This window comes from Macrotis lagotis, chromosome 2, assembly GCF_037893015.1.
Source record: "Macrotis lagotis isolate mMagLag1 chromosome 2, bilby.v1.9.chrom.fasta, whole genome shotgun sequence".
NCBI lineage: Eukaryota > Metazoa > Chordata > Mammalia > Peramelemorphia > Peramelidae > Macrotis > Macrotis lagotis.
The window spans coordinates 224,536,503-224,562,568 of NC_133659.1; the positions used below are offsets into that span (position 1 = coordinate 224,536,503).

General features: G+C 39.1%; 2 protein-coding genes across 6 annotated transcripts in view; both read right to left on the reverse strand.

Moving 5' to 3' along the window:
• The window catches only part of LOC141514290 (lysosomal alpha-glucosidase-like), a 37,876-nt gene extending 19,058 nt beyond the window's left edge, over positions 1-18,818 (reverse strand). The window contains exons 1-8 of one of the 5 annotated variants that reach the window (XM_074224987.1): positions 18,716-18,818; positions 7,087-7,678; positions 6,782-6,927; positions 4,591-4,756; positions 2,701-2,797; positions 1,286-1,405; positions 575-693; positions 277-408 (exon numbers count right to left, since the gene is read on the reverse strand). In XM_074224987.1, the coding sequence (XP_074081088.1) occupies positions 277-408; positions 575-693; positions 1,286-1,405; positions 2,701-2,797; positions 4,591-4,756; positions 6,782-6,927; positions 7,087-7,641 (1,335 nt within the window). In that variant the 5' untranslated portion in view covers positions 7,642-7,678; positions 18,716-18,818. Of the gene's footprint in view, positions 1-276; positions 409-574; positions 694-1,285; positions 1,406-2,700; positions 2,798-4,590; positions 4,757-6,781; positions 6,928-7,086; positions 7,682-16,649; positions 17,113-18,560; positions 18,659-18,715 lie in introns of those variants that run through there. The other 4 variants (XM_074224988.1, XM_074224986.1, XM_074224984.1 and 1 more) reach the window with 4 other exon arrangements.
• Positions 18,819-21,862: 3,044 nt separating this feature from the next.
• The window catches only part of CCDC40 (coiled-coil domain 40 molecular ruler complex subunit), a 108,418-nt gene continuing 104,214 nt past the window's right edge, over positions 21,863-26,066 (reverse strand). The window contains exon 20 of the mRNA XM_074224991.1: positions 21,863-22,910. Within this exon, the coding sequence (XP_074081092.1) occupies positions 22,665-22,910 (246 nt within the window). The 3' untranslated portion in view covers positions 21,863-22,664. The remainder of the gene's footprint in view (positions 22,911-26,066) is intronic.

Genomic DNA, 26,066 nt, shown 5'->3' on the forward strand with positions numbered 1-26,066 from the left:
TAAGTGTCTGAGGCTGGATTTGAATTCAGGTCCTCCTGACTTCAGGGCCGGTGTACTGCGCCATCTAGCTGCCCCCTCATGATATGCTTTTAATGCTATGGTTTTAATAAATGGCTCTCAGTGATAATGACAATGATGAAATGATAAGAAAGAGAAATCAGAGACTTGAGCATTTCCCCTTTTCAAAGAGGATGATTAGGAAAGATGTGTTAAATTTAAGTGCTGAGGATGAGGTGAGGCGAGAGCAGAGGGGCTATGAGAAGAAACAGCACTCACCACAATCATGATATACCTTCGGCCACTCTGATGAAACTCCTGTACCATGGCTGGAAAGTCCCAGAAGTTGTCCTTGTTGAAAGTGAAGTCCCTCTTGGCATCCATATAATCTAAGTCATTCCACTGGACATCCTATAGCAAAACCGCGGTGGTTCCATTTGCTGAGTTGCTAGTCAAACAACTTTCTAGTCCTGTATTACCTCTACCACCACCAACCTATCTCTGGGGTCCCTAGGGATTATTCATCATCTTTTTCTTTTATTCCAAGATATCCCTGGAAATCCAACAGAGGACTTACTAGGGGAAAGTTAGCTGCTGTCATGTTCTTTACCACCTGTCGGGTGACAGTGGTGGAGGAGTAGCCCCATCGGCACAGGTGGAAGCCCAGACCCCAGTAAGGTGGCATAAATGGGTATCCTGTAAAGCAATAACAAAATTCACTGAATCTGGGCAACTAGGTGAAGCAGTAGATAAAAAAGGAGAGAGGAACAGTAGACTAAAGACTTCCTGTTCACATCTGTCCATTCTGCACTGTGTATGAACTTGAATATTCTGTGAGCCTGTTGCCTCATCTACCTTTCATAGATGGGGCAACTGAGGTATGCACAAGAGACCAGTCTTGTACTTAGGACACAAGGGACAGTCAAAGGGGTGGAAATGTAATAATAAAACCTGAATTTCTAGAACCCTCAGGTTATGCTGAAGGAACCCCCAAAAGAAAACAAGTTTCCCTTTGCCCTTGACATTGAGTAGTTGTCAAGAGTGTTAACAGTCATGCCAAGACCCCCATTTTCACAGTCTACTAGATGCAACATAATAATGGAATTATAATATGGAATAATGGAACTAAAATAATAATGGAATTAAAAATATCCCATATCCAGTGTTAGAGCTCTTATGTATACTGTATACTGAATCTCCTGATGCTGATCTATGCTGGGGAAAGATGGAGGACCCTCAATGACTATCCTTTTGGGCTTTTATAAAATAAGACTGGGTTAGAGCATACCAACAACTTCCAAGTACTGCTGAACCACATTCTTTGGCTCTGGTCCCAGGAAGATGTAGAAGTCCAGTATGCCCCCTATTGCCCTCCAAGTCAGGGCAGGTCTTGGCTGTAATACTACATCTGTAAAGGAAAGCAGGCTTGAGGTTGTAGGAAGCACCTGGAGGGCAAGAATCTCCTCTTCCCACCTTACATTTTAGGCTTCAGACCTTAAGGTACCCCTGAAGCCACAGTCATCACCTCCCTCCTGTATTCACTTTCTGAAGAAAGTGGAAAATCCTTGAGGAGAAAGGCAGAAATACAAAGAAGGAAGAACAATAAAGTGATTTGAATTTCATTAGCTTGGTGGTCAGTTAGTTGATTTTTTTTTGCTCTCTTCCAGGATGAGATATGGAATAAAGGAAAAAAATGGCCCTGAGCCATCTCCTAATAATATGTCACAAGTGAGGTCCTTGAACACTCCCCCTTACTCCTGGGTGGAAGGTGATTGTACACAGAATGTACAAATTTCTTTTAAGTGCCCTATACGATTTCACATTTCATATATATATATATATATATATATATATATATATATGAAATGTACATTTTTATTATTGATTTTTAACATCTTAAGGCAGCCTGCTGGGAATAGGAATGTTAATACACAATCAATAACAAAAAAAAAATGGGGCCAAGAGGAAAGAGATGGCCAATAGAAAAGCAATGTTGGAGTTAGGAAGAAAAGCCAAGAAATAGAACTTCTGCTTCACTGCACCAGTATTAGACCTCTTATATATACTGGAACCTTAGGAACACTACTAAGGAATGGATAGTCATAAAATTCTTAGGTTGTTTTTTTTTTTTTTTGCAAGGCAAATGGGGTTAAGTGGCTTGTCCAAGGCCACACAGCTAGGTAATTATTAAGTGTCTGAGACCAGATTTGAACCCAGGTACTACTGACTCCAGGGCCGGTGCTTTATCCACTGCACCACCTAGCTACCCCAATAGTCATAAGATTCTAAGTTTTTCCCAGAGACAGAAAGGCTGGGGATATTAATATTAATGAAAGGGTTCTAGTAAAACTGGTGATGATAATTACCTAGCTGTGTGGCCTTGGGCAAACCACTTAACCCCATTTGCCTTGTAAAAACCTTAAAAAAACCAACCAAACAAAAAAAAACTGGTGATGGGGGAAGGGGGAGTTAGACTGGATCAGTTCTTAATATTTTTTTAGATCATGATTTTATATGTATAAAATACATAGGATTACAAGGGAATCAACCACACTGAAATACTATCAAAATATTAAAAAAACATTTCAAAACCCCCAGAACTCAAAATTATGGATCCTAGGTTAAGAACTCCTGGGCTATATGATCTAGAAGCCTTTTCCATTTCTAAATGTAACATTTTACCAGAACTCCTCAATGACTTACCCATGGCATTGCTGTTCAGCAGGAAGACTCCATGGGCTGACCCTCCATCTTCCAGGCATAGGTAAAAAGGGTGGGAACCATAGAGACTGACCCCAGGCTAGGATGGAGAAGAAGCTGCCAATATTAGTTCCTGCCTAACCAAATTCTGTTGAAATCCTGAAATCCCATCTTATCACCCCCTCAAGTAATTAAAATGTGATTGATTACTTCTTCATCAATGTAGCTATGTTCTCATGAGATATATGGGCAATGTACTTGTTTAATGACAAGGAAGGAAGAAAAAAAAAAAAGCTTGGGTATACAGCATCCTTTACCAAGAGTTCCTTCCTGATCTCTGAGAACTTTCTAAGCCTCTCATTTGCTCTCAGTGCATAACAAAAGGTTCTTGATGGAGGTGATGTTAACTAGTCATAGTTTCTTATTCTGAAGGATGGAGTGATTTGACCCTACCACCTCTCAAACTCCAGTAGTAATATTAAAGGGACAAGGAAGCAATTTCCACTTAGATTTTGCCTAATTACAGAACACAGACAGAGCTATATAATCATTTGTATGAATAAACTCAAGGAAGGAATTTGGGGGAAGGTGTTAATGAAATACAAATTGGATGAGTCAACATGTGACATGGCAATGGAAGATGACATAAATGGTTATCTTACAAACCAACACTCAAAACCCTCTGAGTTTCTGGAGGGGAAAAAAAGGACAATGGCGTGGAGAGGGGTTTCTTCTACAAATTCTCTAATTATATGCAGTATTAATATATATTTTCAAGAAAGAGGGGAGATGGTTGTCCACTCTTCCCTGTTTCAAATATAATATTTTCCAACTCATAAGATCTATGATCACTGATAAACTGGGTGCATCGAGAGAAAGGTGGGAACCATAGAGATTGGCCTCCCACTAGAGACTATGCTACTTGAAAGTCTGTTCACAAGATGAGAACTCTTTGACTCAAGGAAAGAGAAGACCAGGCTGGGGGAGTCAGACAGAAGAGGAATAGATAGCCTTGTTCCTACAGAAAAGCAGATTTTAAAATCAACTCCTTTTGTGTGGGAGGCACTATGCTAGATCTTGGGATGCAAGGCCCCTGCTTACTTCCTAACAATTAGAACTATCCAAAAATGGAAAGGCATTGGGTTTCAAAATCACCAATGGAAGGTCACTTGTGAAGAACAATATGGAAATGATTCCTGTTCAGGAACAGCTTAGACTAGATGATTTCTGAAGAAGGGCCTAATAAATTTCACCAAACAAAGGAATCAATGATACACACTAAAAAGCTCAACTCTAGTGAAAGGAAGAGAGACTATATCTACTAGGTCATTTCCATCAAGTATTTTTTTTTAAGGTTTTTTGCAAGGCAATGGGGTTAAGTGGCTTGCCCAAGGCCACACAGCCAGGTAATTATTAAGTGTCTGGGGCTGGATTTGAACTTGGGTACTCCTGACTCCCAGGCCGGTGTTAGATCCACTGTGCCACCTAGCCACCCCAAGTATTCTTGAATTACATCCAACTATGTACTCTGAAGACTGGTGGGAGAGCTGCCGTTATTCTTTGAATTCAAGTCATTTTGTTAAAGCATAAGTAGAAATCACTTTTAGACTCTACCAGAGTTATTAGCACACTACACAAATACTGGATGGGGAAATGTGTGGCTAGATAACACCTCCCATCAAAGAGAGCAGAGGTTTTTAGAGGTTTGCAAACTCAATTTAAGTCAACAGTGAGAAACAATAACAAAAAAAAAAAATAAGATCTTGGTTTGGAGAGGCACAGTGTTTGCAAGTCATTGAGCAATGAATGTTTTATCTCTTCTTCCCCTCCTATCCTCTGGTCAGACTGAATAAAAAGAAAAAAATCTTTCATTTCATGGCCCTCCCTATTTACCACAGGTGCCATGTCTCTGTTCCAGAAGGTGATCATGGTCCAGTTGGTGTTGAGTATTAAGGGCGTCTGGTGTTCCCCAAGACCAGCGATGTACTGGGAGGGCAGAGAGGTAGTAATCTGGAGAAACTGGTCAGCAAAGAACAGGGGAGCAATGGTTGTATTCAGCCTGCAGGGAGAGATCAAGATTTCCTTTTCAGCCATCTAGTCCACAGGGAATCTTAAGGAAAGCAGAAGAATCTGAGAGTAACCTGCACACATTGGGAGAAATGTTCCCACAGGGACCAATTTGGGCAGGTTCTGTGGCCTATAGAAGACCACCCTGTCCTTCTGTCATGGGACACTGAAAAGGACCTTGGCCTTGGGGATATGTAGCAGACTTTTTGGTGGAAGCTGTTCTACTTAGCCTAGATACTCTCTAGATAGTCCATATCCTCCCCAGGAGAGCAAACTATAAATGACTTTGTGATAGAAGAAATCATATTTCATCAAACACAATGCCTCACTTACCAAGCTTGAAACCAAAAGTAAGCAGAAGTTGGAGGGGGCCACAAAGGTAGCAGTAACCACAGCCCATGAAGATTGGGTTGTCTTAGTTGTTCATTCCCCATATGACACTGGGGAGTCAAGCAGTAATATTTATTATTAAGTTAGAAAATAGCACTCTTTGAGAGTGCTAGCTTTCAAGGGAAGTGACTTGATATGACAGCTCTTCCTTCTGTGACTGTCTAAAAACAAGACCTCTTGAGAACCTGTTCAACCCCAGAATCCACAAAATTCTACTCTACTGTTGGATCTCTGCTTATTCCCAGGACAAAAAGATCTCATGAGAAGATAACAGTTTATAAAAAAAAAATAATAAATTGGGCAGAGACTTGAGGGGTGAAGGGGGGCTTACAGTTGGCTAATTTTGTGTAAAAGGAAAAGGAATATTCTTATATTGCTGTCTCTATTACTGATTTAATATGTTGCTGATTTAATAGAATAAGAATATCTTTCCCATTCTATTGTATGCAGAGGCCTCCCTTAAACAAACAAACAAAAAAGCCAGGGAATCTAGTATTGAAGCTATATGCTTAGAGGAAGACACACCATCCAGCAGTTGCAGTTGTACTGTTCAGATAAGAGAGTCATTTGAGGCCACAAGTGGCTTACCTAATTATCCCAGAGTGAATATTGGGGAGAAGTCATGGCTTTGGACACTTCTGATCAAAAAGGTAACCCTTATACTTCTGAAGCATATTCATCTTAGTCTTGGAAGTCTGCAAAAGCTTTTCATCAAAACAACTCTGGGGGCGGCTAGGTGGCGCAGTGGATAAAGCACCGGCCCTGGAGTTAGGAGTACCTGGGTTCAAATCAGGTCTCACTTAATAATTACCTAGCCTTGTGGCCTTGGGCAAGCCACTTAACCCCATTGCCTTGCAAAAACCTTAAAAAACAACAACAAAAAAAAATAGGTAGTTTAAGTATCATTATATCTTATTGTGGGTAGAATACTAGACCTGCAGTCAGGAAGGCCAGAGTTTATATCCATTCTTGGATATTCATTTACCATCTGTGTGACCCTAGGCAAGAGAAAGAACTGTCTGCCTCAGTTTCCTCAATTATAAAATGAGGATAATAACAATAGCTACCTCACAGGGTTGTGTTAATCATTTTACTAATGAGGTAACATTAGTAAAATGATTAGCATGGTGGCTGGCACATATTTCCTTCCCTCTTTGTAATCCCCATTTTTATAAACGCAGAAACTGAGCATCTCAGAGGCTAAGCGAATTGTTTGGTCACTTAGCTGTGTCCAATCCTTTGAGACTACATTTTTGGGGGTTTTGTTTTGGGGTTTTTTTTGGCAAAGATACTGGAGTGGTTTTATGATTTCCTGTTCCAGCTCACTTTACAAATGAGAAAACTGAGGCAAACAGGGCTGAGGGACTTGCCCACAATCAGAGTCTGAAGTCCAGATTTAAATTCAGGTCCTCTTGAATCCAGGCCTGTACTCTATCCACTGCACCATCTAGCTACCCAAGTCATAGTCATTAAATATCTAGGATTCAGCCTCATGTCTTAACTTCTCTGGGCCTTAGTCCATAAAATGGAAATATTGGATTAGATGACCCTTTCAGATCCCTACTAGCTCTAAACAACTCTTCACTACAACCTGGAGTCAGAGAGAGGCAAATGAATGAATACTCACAAAACCACTCCATTTGACTTCCTAGATATGACCAAACCAAAGGGATTGTTCTCAAATGTCACATTATAGAGCTGAGAAGGAGCCCTGCTACTGACTTTTGGGGTTTCCATGGGAACCTCATAACGTTGATTGGCAGGATCTTTGATCTGGAGGAAAAGGAAAGGGGAATTGTTAAGTATAAGTCATAGACTCATTGAAGAGCTGGGAGATGCATGGTGCTATCCCCAAAATCCATTACCTAAACAATTACAACCAGTATATCTACCCTACCCCAAATCCGGCAGTGTATTTCAGCTTCGACCTACTATAAAATGCAGTCGGCTTTCTGTCTCCATCCGAACCTCCAAATGCAGGGTGAGGATATCCTTAGGGAAGAAGGTAGGCACTGCACGAGTCAGGGTGGCAGTGTAGCCCATCCTGGTAGTGGTGAGGTTCTCCAATTTGTAGCTGGGGTAACTGGGTGGGAAGAAGCACCATGGCTTCCCTATCCGAGAGAATCCCTGCTGAGGAACCGGGACATAGCAGCAGCCTCGGGCTTCACACTGCTCCTGAGTGAGGATCTTTTCTGGAGCACAGTCAAAGCGGTAATCAGGGGAAATGTCACACTGCAAAGGGGCTTCAGGGGGGCTTTTAGGAGATTCTTGATGCAGCTGGGCCCAGGGCTTCCCTGCTGCCTCCTGGTCAGCTCTGTAGACACTCTGCTGTGTTGAAGAGAGGTCTCCATGTTCTCTGGGAACCACAATTGCTATGTGAAGAAAGGGAGCCCCCAGGAGAGCAATGATCATTAAGACAGCAGCCCCACAGCTTCCAAGAATCAGCCAGTTCAAGCTCCAGGGATGTGGCATCCCTTCCACAGCCATGACTTCCACCGGAGCTCTTTCTAGATCCAGCTGGAGTCTGCTGAGATGGAGAATTAATGAATACTTGATAGTGTGAGGGGGATAAGGTCAACTCAAAGGAAAGTAAGCTTGATTAGAAAATTACAAATCCATAGACATTTTCTTGGGATCTCAAAGCATTTACCAAACATCAACTCAAATTTTGTCTGGCAATGGGATTAAGTGACTTGCCCAAGGTCACACAGTTAAGTAATTATTAAGTGCCTGAATTCAGATTTGAACTCAGGTCCTCCTAACTCCAGGGCTGGTGCCTATCCACTAGCTTCCCCTTAAACTTTGTCTTTAGAGACAGATGCTTGACTTTTCATAATGAATAAATTAAGAGATATCAGGTGACTTGCTCAGAGCTATGATCAAGGTAACAGAATGAAAGTAAGGAAAATAAGGTAGGGGGCAGCTAGATGGCATGGTAAATAAGCACTGCCCTGGAGTCATGAGGACCTGAGTTCATATCTGATTTAGACACTTAATCGTTATCTGCGTGGCCTTGGGCAAATCACTTAACCTGCAGCAATGCCAAAAAAAACCAAACAAAAACAAACAAAATAACAAAGAAGTCTGATAACAAAACAAAGATACTGAAGTCTCCCCAATAGGACCTTAAGCTTACCCAACAAGAGAGTAGAGCCATAGAGAAGATGAAAGGAAAATAAGGCAGGGAAGACAAGGTAAGCAAAGTAAAGAAGACTATTAAAGGCTGACTATAATGGCCTAACAAATATGTTGAACAAAGGACAACAGGCTATTTTTAGATGTAGGCTGAAGTTCAATAAAGTTAATAAACAGCACAAATTCATATAAATGTCTATATTATAAATGTAAGTATTATGTATTTTAATAACTTTTACATAAATATAGAGCTTTAAAGTTTGCAAAATACTTACCTAAGGTGTGGTTAACAATAAGTCTTTGAGAGATACGTATAATTTCTATTTTACAAAGGAAGATACTCAAAGAGCTTTTATTCCTGATAATATAATTTGTAAGTGGTATTCTGACACCAATAACACCTAGTTGACTGGATTGTTATAAAACATTCTAAAAACCTTAAAGAGCTATAAAGGCAAGTATATTATGCTGCTGCTACTACTGCTCCTGCTGCTACTACTGATATTTTTGACTCTAAGCCTTTCCCTCACACTGTTTCCAGAGCCCTTTCTATAAAAGAGATTCTAAGATATAATATGACTTGCACTGCTAGAATGGGTCCTGAAAAGTAGTGGGAACAGGCAAGTGAGAACAAGTTCTGCTTTGAAGTCCAGGCTAGGTTTCTATGTGACAATGAGCAAATCCCCTCACTTTTTCCTCAATATTTGAGGCACTTACCTTATGGGGCCATAGTGGGAAATGCTCAGCCCTATTATAAATATAAGCTCCTATGATTACTGTTCATAATGATGAGGAGGATAATTTAAGGGGCAAGGAGGTGACAGAGTAGAGAGTCAAGAAGAGCTGAGTTTAATCCAGCCTCCAACACTTACTGGCTGAGTGACCAAGCCAAGTCCTGAAACTCTGTTGTGTCTGCCTTAGTTTCCTCATCTGTTTGTTTTTGCTGTCATCATGTCCAACTCTTCTTCAAGTCATTTGAGGTTTTTGTAGCAAAGATACTGGAGCAATTTGCCATTTCTTTCTCCAGATCATTTTCCAGATGAGAAACTGAGGACTTCCAGACAGAGCCAAGGGGGCGGCATAAGGCTAGCATGCTCCTGGAGCTTTTCCCTACACATTAAAGCTACAAATCTCACGAAAAAAGACAGTTTTTCAACTGTAGTCATCGTGAAGGATCTTCAGTGAAGATCTGTAGAATAGGGGGCTTGAGCCACAGTACAGTCCAAGTCCAAACAAAGTTGAAATACCTGGGCAGAGACAAGACTGAGTTGGGAATAAAAATGCTACCTCAGAAGAAGAGTATTGACAAGTTACCTACATGGGAAGTCTCAAAGGAGTCTATGAATTGGACTCAAATACAAAACCTCATAGAGGGGCTTAAAAAAAGAATTAAAAACTAAAAAGAGGAAGAAGAAAAATGGAAAAAAGAAATGAGAGCCATGCAGGGAAATTATGAAAAATTGACTAAAGAAATCAACTTCTTTAAAAGTAAAAATAACCAACTGTATGTAAAAAGAATGCAATTCTTCAACCAACTGAAAAAGGCATGCAGCTCATCTAAAACTCAAATCAACAAACTGGAAAGGGAACATAGTTCAACAAAATGTAAAATTAACCAACTGGAAAAAGAAATGCAAAAGCTAACTCAGAATAAAATCCTAAAAAGTAGAATTGAACAAATAGAAATCAATGTATCTATGAAACAAAGATTCCATCTTTGAAAAAACTGAAGAAAATATAAAGTACCTTCTAGGAAAAGCAAAAGCTCTGGACAATAGATTCAGGAGAGATAATTTACACATTACTGATCTACCAGAAAGTCTAGTTCAAAAAAAGAACCTGTAAAATATATTTCAGGAAATCAACAGGGGAAAACTGTCCAAATCTGCTATCAAGAAGACAAAACCGCCACTGAAAGAATACACAGAACTCTGCCAGAAAGAGACTCCAGGATAAAAACTTCTATCACAGACAAATTCCAGAATTTTCAAATAAAGAAAGTACAGTAAGTAGCCATAAAGAAACAATTTAAATACAACCAGACTTACACAGGACTTATCAGTTTCAACACTGAAGGATTGGAAGGCCTGGAATATAGAGGACCTGAAATACTAATAGCAAAGGACCTTGGAATACAATCAAGAATTTATTGAAAAATTCAGTGTATTCTGTCAGGGGGAAAGATGGATACAATTTTCAAATACAAGACTCAAGAGATGCATTAAAAAGGTAAATGGAAGGGAGAAAAATGTTAGTCAAGAACATTAAATTGTATACAATTGTATACAAAGGAAGACAACACTTGCAACTCTAGAGAATTGGATTTCTCTTAGAATAAAGGGTGGGGCTGCTAGGTGGCTAAGTGGATAAAGCACCAGCCCTGGAGTCAGGAGTACCTGAGTTCAAATCCGATCTCAGACACTTAATAATTACCTAGCTGTATGACCTTGGGCAAGCCACTTAACCCCATTTGCCTTGCAAAAACCTAAAAAAAAATGGTTAAAGGGTTGAATATAGTTGAAGGTATTGTACTTAAAGGATATGGGTATGGTTGGCACTTGTCCTTCTATTAAAAACCAAAATGATATCACCACATTTTAGACAAATTACAAGGTCTTTAAACTTATGTGTCTCACATTTCCTTTGACCTTCTTTAATTGTCTGGCTTCATAGATCTCAACACTTTCTTTGATGAGGGCATCCTATGCCCCACCTAGCCGCCCCCAGGTCTTCCATATCTTACAATCAATTGTAAAGTTCTAAAGAGAGATCTCCAGGGTGTATCCAATACTGAGAGTATTGAGAGGCTTTATTTTTAATTAAATCAGTAGTGGAGGGAGGTTAAAAAAAAAAAGGGAAGAAGAGAGGATGAAAGGGAAGGTATAAGTGGAAGTAACCTGAAAGTTAAAACTTAAAAGAAAAGTTAAAGGGAAAAGGGAACAACTTTGGTAAGGAGTAATAAGAGGAAAGGAAAGAAAAAAAGTACAAATGGGGAAAATAACATGGAGGGAAATAAAGAACTAGTAATTTTATCTGTAAATGTCAACTGGATGAACAGAAACAGATAGCAGAATGTATTAAAAACCAGAATCTTATAATTTGTTGCTTACAAGAAACACGTCTGAAGCAGAGAGATACACACAGGGTAAAGGTTGCTAGAGCAACATATATTGTGCTTTAGCTGAAGTAAAAAAAAATCAGGCATAGCAATCCTTATCTCAGACAAAGCAAAAGCAAAAATAGATCTCATTAAAAAAGATGAGGACAGAAACTACATCTTCTTAAAAGGCACCATGGAGGGGGGGCTGGGGGGGGGGGGGGAATGAAGTGGATAGAGCCCTGTCCCTGGGGTCAGGAGTACTTGAGTTCAAATCTGACCTCAGACACTTAATGATTACCTAGCTGTGTGGCCTTGGGCAAGCCACTTAACCCCATTGCCTTGCAAAAACCTAAAAAAAAAAAAAAAAAGTGGAAAAAGATAACCAAATTACCAGTATCAAAAATGAAAAGGGTGAATTCACCACCAATGAGGAGGAAATTAAAGAGATAATTTGAAGCTATTTTGCCCAACTGTATGCCAATAAATTTGATAACCTGAGTGGAATGGATGAATATTTTACAGATTAACAGAAGAGGAAATAAAATACTTAAATAACCCCATTGCAGAAAAAGAAATTGAAGAAAACATCAATAAACTCCCTAAGGAAAAAGTCTCCAGGTCCAGATGGATTTACAAGTGAATTCAACCAAATATTTAAGGAACAATTAATTCTAATTAACTATTAAACTGTTTAAAAATATAGGAGTTCTGCCAAATTCCTTTTTATGACCAGGGCAGGGAAAACATATTATTAGACAGTGATATAGGGATGATACTGATTAGATTGTACCAATGACTGACCTGAAGGAGAAGAACAAGCCTTTCAAATTGCATATAAGAATGGATATTATTGTAATTTGCTGCCTTTCTCACTAGGAGAAATGATCCTTTTCTGCAGAAAAGTTTACTAAGAAAAAAGAGCTATTTTAATCACTCTGGACTAAGTACTTAAAATTACACATCATTTACAACATATCTAAAATGGAAGAACAAAAACAGACAAAATTATAGACCAATCTTCCCTAATGAACATTGATGCAAAAATCTTAAATAAAATTTTAGCAAAGTAATTACAGTAAGTTATTACTAGGATAATAGGTAGGCAGGCAGGGATGGTTCACTCAACATAATTGAACATTTCAATAACAAAACCAACAGAAATCATATGATTATCCCAATAAATGATGAAAAAGCCTTTGTGGAAATACAAGATCCAATCCTATTAAATGACCAGAGAGAAGAGGAATAAATGGAATTTTCCTTTAAATAATAAGCAGTATCTATCTAAAACAATCAACAAATATTATAAATAATGAAGAGAAGCATTTCTGATAAGATCAGGGGTGAATCAAGGATGCCCAATATCACATTACTATTCAAAATAGTATTAAAAATGTTAGCTTTAACAATAAGAGGAAAAGACATTATAGGAATTGGCAATGAGGAAACAAAACTCACTTTTTGCAGATGATATGATAGTATACCTGAGAAAATCATCTAAACAATTAACAAATTCAGCAAAATGGCAGGATTTAAAATGAACCCACATAGGGGGTGGCTAGGTGGCCCTGGAGTCAGGAGTACCTGAGTTCAAATCTAACCTAGCCATGTGGCCTTGGGTAAGTCACTTAACCCCATTGCCTTGCAAAAATAAATAAATAAAATAAAATAAACCCACATAAATCATCAGCATTTCTATATAAGAACAAAGCCCATGTGCAAGAAATAGAGAAATGCCATTTAAAGTAACTGCAGACACCATTAAATACTTGGGAATCTATCACCCAAGACAAACTTTGAAACTGTATGATCACAATTACAAAGCACTTTTCTCATAAAGTCATATAGAAACAATTGGAAAAATGTCAATTGCTCAGTTATGTCAGGCTAATATAAGAAAAATGACAATTCTAGCCAAATGAAATTACTTATTCAGTGCCATAGCAATCAAAGCACCAAATAACTATTTTACTGATCCAGAAAAAATAGTAATAAAATTCATATAGAGCAATAAAAGGTCAAGAAGAATCAAAAAAAAAAAAAACAGAAAGCTGAGCAACAATCTTCAAAGCTAGGGGTTCTGATAAAGTTCTCATTTCTAAAATATATAGAAAATTGAACTGGACTATTGTTTAAGTCCTGAACAGAATATAGGAAGTTAGCAAAGTTTTGGGGAGGATGGGGGCATGAAAAGCCTTAATGAAATTTCCAAAACCCAACTTGGAACCCAACATTGCAGAATAAAGACAATCTTTTTATCTTTCAAGGGACTTAGATTTCACTTGGCTTGATTGTAATTAGCATAATTAATTGAGACTTTCATTTTATATGGCTATAACTGCAACAAAAAAAGGAGGCAAAGTAAACTATGGGTTTTTTTTTTAGGTTTTTGCAAGGCCTAGCCAACCAAAAGTAAACTATGTTTGATGTGGGTGTGTGTAAGAGAGACAGAGACAGAGAAGCAGAGAGATCATGAGGATTTAAAAGAATGGTTTACCCAGTTATTTTTTTGAAGACTATTCTTAGATTAAAAAGCAAATATTTTACTTTCATGACCTTCCTAAGATACTTTTTTTCCCCAGTTAAAGTTTGGAGATTTTCTATATTGGGGTTTCTTCTTTTAGTATTATATTTGAATTTGATTTAATAAGTCATTGGATCATCTGTGACATTTAAAAAGTTTGAGAGATAAAGTTTCTGAGTATTTTAGCATTTTTCTAATAAATGGTCAGGTCATTTGTATCTCTTGAACCAAAGACAACCCATGGCAGTTTATGTGCCCTTGGGAAAGGGGGGGGTGCAATTGAGGGGGGAAATCAACTCTGATTGGTTAACAAGTAATGAAGATTATTATAGTGAGAGATGGACTTGTTCTAATGAGGGTTTGGGGGAGAGCATGTAACTTTTATTGTCATTTACTTGTAAATTCCCATCCTTGGGTAATCTAAACAAAAAAAAAAATCCCCATCCAAGCCCAAGTCAAACACAGTGGGAATGGGCTGGAGTTTAAACTTAGATTAAATCCTTTATAAAGTTGGGTAGACCTTTAATTTGTTCTTTTCCTAGTTTTTTTAGTTGCATACCCAATTCATTGTAAGTCCTCTTTATTTTATTCATATAGGCATTTAGAGATAGATACAGAGTTCCCCCTCAAAATTGCCTTGGCTGCATCCCATAAATTTTGGTATGGATCATTAGTATAATTTTCTTGGATATAATTATTGACTATTTCTATTATTTGCTGTTTGATCCACTCATTATTTAAAATAACAATTTTAAATTCTTTTCATGACCCTTATTACATGTAATTTTATTGCATTATGGTCTGAGAAGTATGTATTTATTCTTTTGGCAATTGATTATAAGGCTTTTTTTCCCCATAGTAATGGTCAATTTTGGTATAGGTGCCATCTTCTTTTTTTTTTTTTTTTAGGTTTTTGCAAGGCAAATGGGATTAAGTGGCTTGCCCAAGGCCACACAGCTAGGTAATTATTAAGTGTTTGAGACATTTGAACCCAGGTACTCCTGACTCCAGGGCCAGTGCTTTATCCACTGCACCACCTAGCCGCCCCTAGGTGCCATCTTCTGCCAAGTAAAATGTATATTCCTTTCTATCTTCATTTCTCCAAAGGTCTTTCATATATCTAAGTTTTCTAAGATTTCATTCACCTTCTTAACTTCCTTCTTGTTTATTTTATGGTTACATTTATTTAGTTTTGAAAGAGGGAGATTGAGGTCTTCCATTATTAAAGTTTTGCTGTCTATGTCTCCTTGTAAAATTCACTCAGCTTTTAGGATTTAGACATAAAGGGTGACATCATAGATAAATTAACAGATGAAGAAATACTTTATCAGATCTATGGGAAGGGGATAAATTTATGACCACACAAGAATCATACATTATAAAATGCAAAATGAATGATTTTGACTATATTAAATTAAAAAGGTTTTGCACTAATAAAAATCAATGCCGCCAAAATCAGAAGGAAAGCAGAAAGCTGGGAAACAATCTTCACAACTAGGAGTTCTGATAAAGGTCTTACTTCTAAAATATACAGAGAATAGAATCAAATGTATAAGATTACAATTCCAAAGGATGTGAACAGGTAGTTAAGAAATGAAGAAATTAAAGATACATATAACCATATAAAAAAGCTCCAAATAATTACTGATTAGAGAAATGCAAATTAAAACAATTATGAGGTACCATCTCACACCTATCAGATTGGCTAAAATGACAAAAAAGGGAAAACAATGTTGGCTAGGTTGTGGGAGGATTGGAATATTAAGCATTGCTGGTGGAGTTGTGAACAGATCCAACCATTCTAGAGACAAATATGGAACTATGCCCAAAGAGCAATAAAATCGATCACACCCTTTGACCCAGCAATACCAATACTAGACCTATATCCAGAAGAAATCATAAAAAAATGGGAAAAGTTCCATGTGTTCCAAAATATAGCAGCTCTTTTTGGAGTAGCAAAGAATTGAAAATTGAGGAGATGCCCATCAATTGGGAAATGGCTGAACAAGTTGTGGTATATGAACATTATACTATTGTTCTAAAAGAAACCACAAATGGTGAGACTCTAGAGAAGCATGGAATGATTTACAGGATCTGATGCTAAACTAAGGGAGCATAACAATGTACACATTAACAGCTTTATGATATGAACAACCTTGTCAGCTCCTATCAGCAGTTCAAAGAGCTAGGACAACCCTGGAAAAATGGACAATGCCATCCACATCCAGAGGAAGAAAAACAAAACAATGAAAAATCTACAGAATCTGAATTAACACTAATGTTTACTTCTTAAAAATTTCTCTTATGTTTTTCTTTCCTATCTTATGGTTTTGTTTTCCCTTAGTCCTAATTCCTCATACAGATAATGACTAATCTGTAAACATATTAAACACAAATATAATATAGCATGTTCACCAGACTGTTGAGGAGAGGAGAGTGGGAAGGGAGAAAAAGATGAGAAACTTGAGACAAAAAGGGTTGTGACCAGCCCTGGGTCACACAGCTGTGTTTCCTGATTTCTGGCCCAGCACTCTATACCCTGGACCACTGAGCAGCTTAATCTGCAAAATGTAATAAAATAACAGCATAACAGCACCTGTCCCCCCAGGTTTATTGTGACAATCAAGTGAGATATTTGCTTAGTACAGTGCTGCCACCACCACCAACTACCAGTAACACCACTACCACCAGCATCCCCACCACCAACAGCACCAGCAGCACTCATTTTAAACTGACCTTGTCCCTCTCCCGCTCACAATTCTTCCCATGGCACCAAAGCCATCTGGTCTGGCTCCAGTCTATCTTTCCAGAGTCATTTTGCATTATTCCCCTTCAGATACTCTGCTCTCTAGCCAGAGTCTACTTGCTGCTCTCTGACCTGCACATTCCATTCTCCCTCTCTGGACCCTAGCCCAGGCTGTCTGTTCCCCATGCCCATACTTTTGTCTCACTTCTTGGAATCCCTGGTTTCCTTGCAGGCTGACCTCAGATGCATCTCCTATAGAAAGCTTTTCTTGATGGAGATGACTGAGTACATTCCAAGCTGGGGAACATCCTGTACAAGGGTCTGATGCTGGGAGAAGGAATATTGGATATAGGGAACCCAAGGCCAGTCTACCTAGAGGTAGTTTTCCGAGTCACTACAACAGAACTGGAAAGTGTGGGCTTACAACTTGGGGAGATCAGCAAAGGCCTGGTCCTGGAAAGATCCTTGAGCCATGATATTCTAGAAGACAGTGAAAGAGTACACTCCAAGTATTGGTGCGAAGACAGGAACTAAGTGGTTGTCATGTATAACATGATTATGGTGAATTGGGGGGGGGGAAGTTAATATAAAATTACTATGGAAGGGTAAACTGGGACCAGATTGTGAAGGCTCTAAATATTAGACAGAGGAGTCTGTATAAGATCTGAGATTAGCTAAGAGGGAGCCAACCCATGGAGCTTCCTACTAGAGGAAGGGAGGTAAGTCCATTAATGAATTGTTGGGGATACATAGAGACAAGAAGCAAACAAATATGTTGTTGGTCATGTCCAACTCTTTGTGAGCTCATCTAGGGTTTTTGTAGCAAAGTTACTAGAGTGGTTTGCTATTTTCTTCTCCATTTTAGTAAACTGAGGCAAAAAGTTAAGTGATTTGCCCAGTCACACAATTTATCTGAGGTTAGATTTGAATTCAGGTCTTACCCACTGTAGGCCCTGAACTCTATCCACTAGGTCAGCTAGTTGCCCAAATAAATATGGACATGTGTAGCTATGTATGAGAAGTAAAAATAAGAAATAAATAAGAAGAGTGTTAGAATTAAGAGAGGTTTGGAAAGGTTTCCTTTCCAAAGAAAGATGGGTGGAAACTTAAAAGGAAATGTAGAGACTGGCAAATTGCCTTCTATGGGGGGTGGGAGGTAAGATTAGGGGAAAAATTGTAAAACTCAAAATAAATAAAATCTTTTAAGTACAAAAAAAAAGCTTAAAAGACAGGGAAATTAGCAATGGACCAGAGAAAGAAGTTTCAGATAGGGGACAGTCAGAAAATCCAAGAGACCTCTTGTCTTCTTGATGGAACAGCCAGGGGCCCATTGTCCTTGGATGGAAGAGTACTCAATAAGACCGCTATTTGGGCGGCTAGGTGGTGCAGCACCAGCCCTGGAGTCAGGAGGACCTGGGTTCAAATCCGGCCTCAGACACTTAATAATTACCTAGCTGCGCGGCCTTGGGCCTTACGAAAAAAACTAAAAAAAAAAAAGACTGGTACTTGATTCCTTGATTCTAGAAGACAGGGACCCACTGCAATTTCGTGATTTAGGGGGTCATATGGTTAGCCTTGGGCTTTAGGAAACCCAGTGACTGAATGAAGGGCGGACTGGAGGGGCATGAGACAGGAGAGGGCAGGGGGCAGGCAGCCCCACTGCAACAGTGCCTATGTTAGGGACTAAAACCATGGTGGCAGAGAGGAGGAAGCCGCAAGGGTGGCAGGGCAGATGCCAGCCAGTCTGTATCCGCCGGGTGAGGCGCGAGCCGGGAGGAGGGTGCTCACAGTGAAGGGGAAGGCGGGTGGGTGGGCGAGCAAGACTAGGGGAACACTGCAGGGCTCTATTTTGAGTTTCTTTCTTGAAAAAAAAAAGGGAAGGCAGGAAAGGGGGAGAATACCGGGGGGGCTCGGTTCGGTTTCTGCACATGGTGAGTTTCGGCTTCTGGGCACGGCCACCCGGGCTGGTGGGGGCTGCCGGGGCCGAGGCGGAGGTGGCGGACGGGCTGGGCAGGGGTCTGGGGGGAGCAGCCCGGCGCAGGGCCCCGGCCCTTACCCCTGCGTCCCGGCGAGCCCCGGCCCAGCTCCTCACGCCGGGCGGTGCGGTCCGGTCCGGGAACTGCCCCGAGCGCATCCGGGCCACCTCCCCCGAGCGCATCCGGGCCACCTCCCGCAGTCCCTCCGGGGCAGCCCCGCCGACCGCGTGACCCCGGCGGGCTCTCCTCCTCCGCTCCCCCCGCCCACGTGACGTCCGGCCGGCCCGGGGTCTGGTCATGCGCAGTCCGCGGAGAGGGAGGCGTGGCCCCGATCCCCTCCCCGCCCCATCCCCCCTCCTGGCCTCGCCCTCGGGATAGTTGCTATCAGAGGCGGGTGCGGGAGGGGCGGCTTTTCGGACCCTCGGCTTCCTCCTCGGCGCCCCCCCCCCCCCCCCCCCCGGAGCTGCGGGCCTCCCCCTCCGGCTGGCAGAAAGGGAGGGGCGGGGCGGCCGGGGCGGGGCTAGTGTTTCTTTTGTTTTCGGAGAGGCGTGGCTTTCTTGCAGCCTGCCAGAAGGGTTTCTAAAAGATTCTCTGATCCTTTTATTCATTATATTATATTAAAAGAATGCACGTCTGCAACAATTTTCACCAGTGTTGCGCTGGGAATAAAAACACCCAGTCTTTGAAACCAAGATCTTAAAATCTGGGGTATTTGGGGGAGGGGGACGGGGGTCTTTCATGGTCCTCAGGTGCTCAGGTATGAAAACTTCGGGGATTGAAAGAAAAATTGGGCAGCTAAGTGGTGCACTGGACAGAGCCCCAACCCTGCAATCAACAGGACCTCAGACCCTTAATAATGACCTAGCTGTGTGACCTTGGGCAAGCCGCTGATCGCCACTGCCTTGCAAAAAAGAAATAAAGAAAAGTGACTTGCCCCAGTTTGAGTAGTCATGTTTCAGAGGAATACTGGAAGCCAAAGGCTGGCCCTCTGTCCTCTACAGCGCACTGCTCCTTTTATTTAATAAGTAAAGCACTTGGCCTATTTTATCTCATTTTCCCCTCATGATCCTGTGAAGTATATGCCGGTCCTGTTTCAGCCCCACTACTTTCTAGTTTTCCCAACATCTTTGTCAAATGTCCAGTTCTTAATCCAAAAGCTTGTATCTTGGATTATTCTGGCTACTTACTATGCCACCTAGCCGCCCCCAAAAACTGCTATTGTTTTTGTCACTACCACCTAATCCCACCACTGGTGTTTCACCCGTATGACCCCCAGGTCATCCTCCACCCTCATGTCTTTGACCTAGCTTGTCTTGGGCTGAAACAGTCTTACTTTGACCTTTTCTTAGCTTTGCTGCTCCAGAAATGGCCCTGTATCTTTCCCCTCCCCTCCTCCCCCACACTCCCCATCCCACTGTTAAAGCTATCAGACAAGGTCAATAAACTTTTAGTAAAGTACCTTGTCCTTCCTGGCTAGGATTCAGTGAATCCAGGTTCTCAGGCACAAAACAAGTCTCTATCAACAAAACAATGAATCCTTGCCTTAGCCTGAAAAGGAAAGTACCTACTCCCTCCCTGGCTAGGACTCAGTAAATCCCTGCCCCCCAGGCACAAAAGCCCTTATCAACAAAATAACCTGAAAGGATTAAATCTTTACCTCTGCTCCCAGAGTTATCAGCCCCTACCTACAGTTCCCTATATTCTCCTTAAAAGCTGGGCTCACTCCTCCTTTGATCTGCTCCTCTGCCTTCCAAGGACAGCTCTCACTGGGGGAGCATGATCTTTTGAGCTTCTCTGCTACTTATCCCCTACCAGTTTTGGGGAGCATTGATTCCCATATCCTCCCACCCTCTTCCTACTTCTACTGTGATTCACTATCTTGCTGCTCCTCCAAAGAATTTAACAAGTGAACTTTTTTTGCATTTAAAGTTTAAGTCTTTTTTAGCTCTCTGAATCAGTGAATTCTTCACTAAATGAAACCACATTGATTCTTAAACCCTTCCCCCAAGCCCCATTTCCTCTTGTCTTCAGTTTGGAAGAGAGTATTGGGGTACTTTGGCTGCTTCTCTAAGCCACTATCTTGGCCGGAAGTCAATTTACTGGGTATTTCAAATTGGTTATAAAGACTTACCTATTTTTTTTTTTTAAATAAGCACCCTTATTCTAGTCATCCAGTAGCATAAGCCTGGAGTCCTCAACTCCTTACTCTTCCCCTACTCCTATCTAATCAGTGAAATTTGGTTGAGTCACAGTGATTCTTTTATGTACAGCATCTCTTATATCCTTCCCCTTCTCTTTACTCAGCTTCTTTCCTGGTTCAAGCCCTCATCATCTCATCTGGATTCATTGGGGAAAAAACCCATTTTCCTGCCTTTTCTAATCTTCCTCCCAAATTGCTGCCAAAATGATTTAACTGAAGTCAATATCTAACCAAGCCATTCCCCTGCTCCCTATTATCTTTAGGATCCTCTATCTGGCATTTAAGGTCCATCACAACTTGGTTTCAATCTATCTTTTTCCAATTATCAGTTTCATGTACTGTGGTATAAGGACAAGCTGGCCTTATTCTTCCTTTTATAGGATATTATGTCTCCCTGACTCTTAGAAATCTGGGTTTCTTTTAAGGCTCAAAATCTATCTTCTATATGAAGCCCCTCCTGATCACTTATTATCTTGTCTCAGTTTATTGTATATACATATATGTAATAAATATATGTCCCTATATATGACATATCTCTACTGATAGAATTAAGGATAACTCATTTCTGTGAAATAATTTTGTGTGAGATGGCACAGTTGACAGAATGCTAGGTTTGAAGTCAGACCTGAATTCAAATCTAATTTCAGATATTTAATAGTTGTGTAACCTTGAGCAAATCATTTAACCTGTCTGCCTGTTTCCTAAAACTGTAAAATGAGGAGAATAATAAGTGCCTACCCCAGAGGGTTGTTATGGGGATCAAATGTGTGGGCCACACAGTAAGAACTATATAGATTCTATCAATTATTCTTGTTAATATTCTTATTCTTCTATACCCAGCATCTAGCATAGGGTCTGGTTTTATATATATATATATATATATATATATATATATATATATAGAGAGAGAGAGAGAGAGAGAGAGAGAGAGAGAGACAGACAGACAGACAGACAGACAGAGACAGAGAGTAGGTAAATAACAAAAACAAAAGACAGATCCTATATTAATTTTTTTATTTTGTTACTAAGAAAAATTTTTAAGGAAAAATATCTTACAGCATTTTCTCTGTACTATATTAGTGTTTAGAGAAGTCGGCAGTTAGAAATTGAAAGAAGAAAAAAGCATCACAACTTTTGAGGTGGAGAAAATGAATGGGAACATGTGGTAAATACAACAAATATTTCTAATATTAAAAACTATAGTGTTATTATAGTTCTCATTTGTATTTATTAAGTAGTCACTCTAAGTTTAATTATAATTTAGTGTATAAGTTTGAAATGACAGGACCTTTTATTTCTTATATTTTTAGTGTCTATGGAAAGAAATGATTTCTTTAGACTTTTGTTATACGAGCCTCCAAAGAGTAAAAATCATTGTCTAAGTTCTTAAAAAGATGCTTTCTAGATTTTAAAGAAAGTTGCTAGTAAGACAAAGGATATAGTTTTTTAAAAGGATCTTTGCTGCCAAGACATGCTATTCCTTTGTCCTTTATGCTTTAAGCTGCTAAAATCTGTGATGACAAAAGGATAAATAACATTTCCCTGGGGCCATTCTGATGTATAGAACCCTTTAATTTGTAAACATTTTGATTTGTATTCAGGGGTTTTGTATTTGTACTCAAAGGAGTGAAAAATTCATAGATTACTTGACTATGGTTTTTTAAGAGATATTAAGAGATCCTGCTCTATTGGCCTGGTAATATATCATAAAATACTCCCCCATCTTTGTTTACAGAGAAACTATTAAAACGTGGTTCTCTATAGTTAAAATTCACAGATTTCTTCTCTCACATGCTGGCTTTCAGGAGATGTAACCTGTCCTGTCCTCTCTAAGAAGGAACTAATTCTGGCTTGGCTGACATTGCTTGGTTGAGCTTTTGAAGTGCAGCCTGGAAATGGGGATATTCTTTTGCAACATGGTCTAGAATGCTGCATATGAGATTCATTCGGGCTTCCTGTTTCTTCCTTTCATTCTTCAGACTTTGTTCAGCTCGGTACTGGCATACATATTTTCCATCCTTTACAGCCTGGAGATACTTTGCACGGTTCTGAAGCATTACAAGTTCTGTAAAGTTCTTAGAAAGGAAAAGAGAGATATCAGACTAAAAATAAAATAAAACACAAACTCAGTAAATGATAAACACAAGAAAACTTAGTAACTAAAAGAAGTGATCACTGAAAAATGGTCTTTAGATAAAGATATATATATATATATATAGTCTTTCATTGTCTTAAAAAGAAGGTAGAAGAATATGCCCTATCAGGTTCAGAGTTGATTCAGTGAAATCCAATCCACAAAGTTAAGTGGCAGAGGAAAGAATGCAAAAAGTCATACTTAGCAAGAGATCCATCAAAAAATATATTTCTCTATACATATTAGAGAAGATTAGAATGACATTTTGAATTTTTTCCCATTGTCATTTCAACTTCCTTTTGGTGCTATTATGTTGTGATATGGTAGTGAATGGGGGTTCTTAAAGGCGGAGTGTGAGCTCTGGAAATCATTCCTATGATCTGGTGATAAGAAAATGTCTGTAATTTAAGGATCAATATGTCTGCCCAACAATAAAATTATACATTTCCTTGAAGTCTTCATCCTTATCTTCATAAATCTATTAGCACTTGAAAAGATAAGGAAAGAGAAGGGAGAATGGGTGGTAGGTTATACATAATGGTAATTAACCATTTTTCTTAAATAAAGATAAATAGTTCTTGACCAATCAATTGGGAAAGAATGTAACTTAAAATTTTTTTTTTAACTAGCAGGGATAAATTTGCAGTGATTTAAGTGATTGTGTCTTGGTCCATTCTCTTCATCACTGTGAATTTTCATGAAAAATTGATCAAGGTTAAGAGTTCCTTTTGGTCATAGGACAAAATTAAGCCAACTATAGATTCATCAATATTAGGCTTAAACTAAATTGGAGCTTCATCAGCTCCCCAGAGTTAGGCTGATAAAATGAAATAGTCTAGGATAGAGAGATATTACAATTACTCCAAGAGGACAAACTGTAATTTGTTGATTGGATAAATTTGTTATATTCATTCCAGAAGGGAATTTCTTGAAATACACAACTTAACAGGAAAGTCAAAGTTAAAGGAAGGGGAAGGTTCCAATGAGAGAGGGCAGGTTATCATCAAGGAACCAAAGATGAGGCAATTAAAATTGCATTTTTAGTGTTGTAGGACCTGTTAAACTATGACTTTCATGATTCATTTTATAGTCTTTAAATTGTGGTTTATATGAACTTTCTCATGTTAATATAACATATATGAAGATGTTTGCTTCTAAAAATTTTATAACTGTAGTATCATCCTTTCTCTGGGGAATATAAAAGCACTGAAACTGCTTGCTTGAGAATACAGATAAAAAATATATCAATAATTAAGGTCTTTTCCCCTTTTGTTTGGATCTTTGTGTATTCAAAGTTTGTTCCACTCTACCTAATATAACCTGAGTTAATATTCAAATATAGAATCCCAAGGGGAAAAGCTGTAAGCACTGCAATCATGGTATTCTAATATTGGCTAAGTAATACAGAAGCAGAACTCTCTGGGAAGATTCATGCCCATATTAATTGACTATTATCCCAATACTGGTATAATCTGAATTGTTTTTCACTTTCTTTTGTTTTTAACCCCTTAACCCAACTGAGGACATCTACCCCTCCATCTCTGATTATGTAAATCCTAATGGACTCCTAGCACCTGGGAAGGGAGAAAAGTCCCTCTAAATCCTCTATTAGTATTTTCCCCCACCTTAATATTTTTAAAAATCTTATTTTCTTTCAACCAGCACTTTCTATCCTCACTTCCCCTCTTCCCCCAAATATATAATGAAAGAAAAACAAAACTCATTATTAAACAAGTATAGTTAAGCAAAACAGATTTCTACATTGGTCACATTAAAAAAAATTCTCATTCTGTCCTTCATTTCTCTATAAAAACTTGGGTAGCTTGTTTCCTCACTAGTCTTCAGAAATCATAGTCATTACAATGATCAGAATTTCTAATTCTTTCAAAGTTGTTTGCCTTTAGTATGCTATCAATGTTATCTTGGTAGAATGTTCTTCTGGTTCTGTTTATTTTACTCTGATTTTCATTCAAGTCTCCTCAGGTTTCTCAAACCAACCCCTCCATCTTTTCTTTTTTTTTTGTTTGTTTGTTTGCTTTTAGGTTTTGCAAGGCAAATGGAGTTAAGTGGCTTGCCCAAGGCCACACAGCTAGGTAATTAGTAAATGTCTGAGATCAGATTTGAACCCAGGTACTCCTGACTCCAAGGCCAGTGCTTTATCCACTAGGCCACCTAGCCGCCCCCCTTCATCTTTTCTTACAGCACAATGATATCCCATCATATTTATATACCATAAAATTTCCCCCAATTGACTCAGGACTCTTATTCTTCACCACCTCTAAAAGATTTAGAAGTATTTTTGTACATCTTTAGAGTTTGTTCTGCTTAGAAACAATCTTTTATCTTCCCTTAGATTCCCCTTATCCTCCTATATCCCTGTTTGAGTGAAATCTATTTTTGTACCCGTGTTTTTGTTTTTGTTCATTCCTTTAACCAGATGAGGTTCAAGTGTCACTTTTTCTTTTCACCTGTTCCTCCTTATTTGTATTGATGTTTATTTGTATACACTGATTATGTGAAAGAAATTTCTAACATTTCTTTCTCTTTACTCCCTAGCATAAACCCCTTAGGACCAGGACCTCCTAGTCATCTTTCCTCTCTTTCTATTCTTTTCTTAAAGATCCTCAAGTCATAGACTCCCTCAATGACCCTGATGATCATGGGGTTCAGAGGGGAAACACATCATCTTTCCATATTTGAATGTAATCAGTTCATCCTTGTTGTCCCTTATAATTATTAATTCATATTTACCTTTTTTATGTTTCTCTTAACTCCTTTGTTTGAACTTCAAAATCTCTATGCAACTTTAGTCATTTCATAAAGAATGCTTTAAAGATTCATTTTTTTTTTCTCTGTCTTCTTGACTGTAAACCCATGTCCTTTGCCTTCTGGAATGTTTTATTCCAAGTTCTCTGCTCCTTAATGGTGGTGGCTTTTAAATTGTGTATGACCCTGCATGTGACTTCTTGATACTTGAATTCTTTTTTTGGGGGGCTACATGCAATATTTTTTCCCTTAACCTGGGAGTTCTAGCTATGATGTTCCTAGGAATTTTCAGTTTGAACTCTTTTTCAGGAGGTAACCAACAGAGTCAATG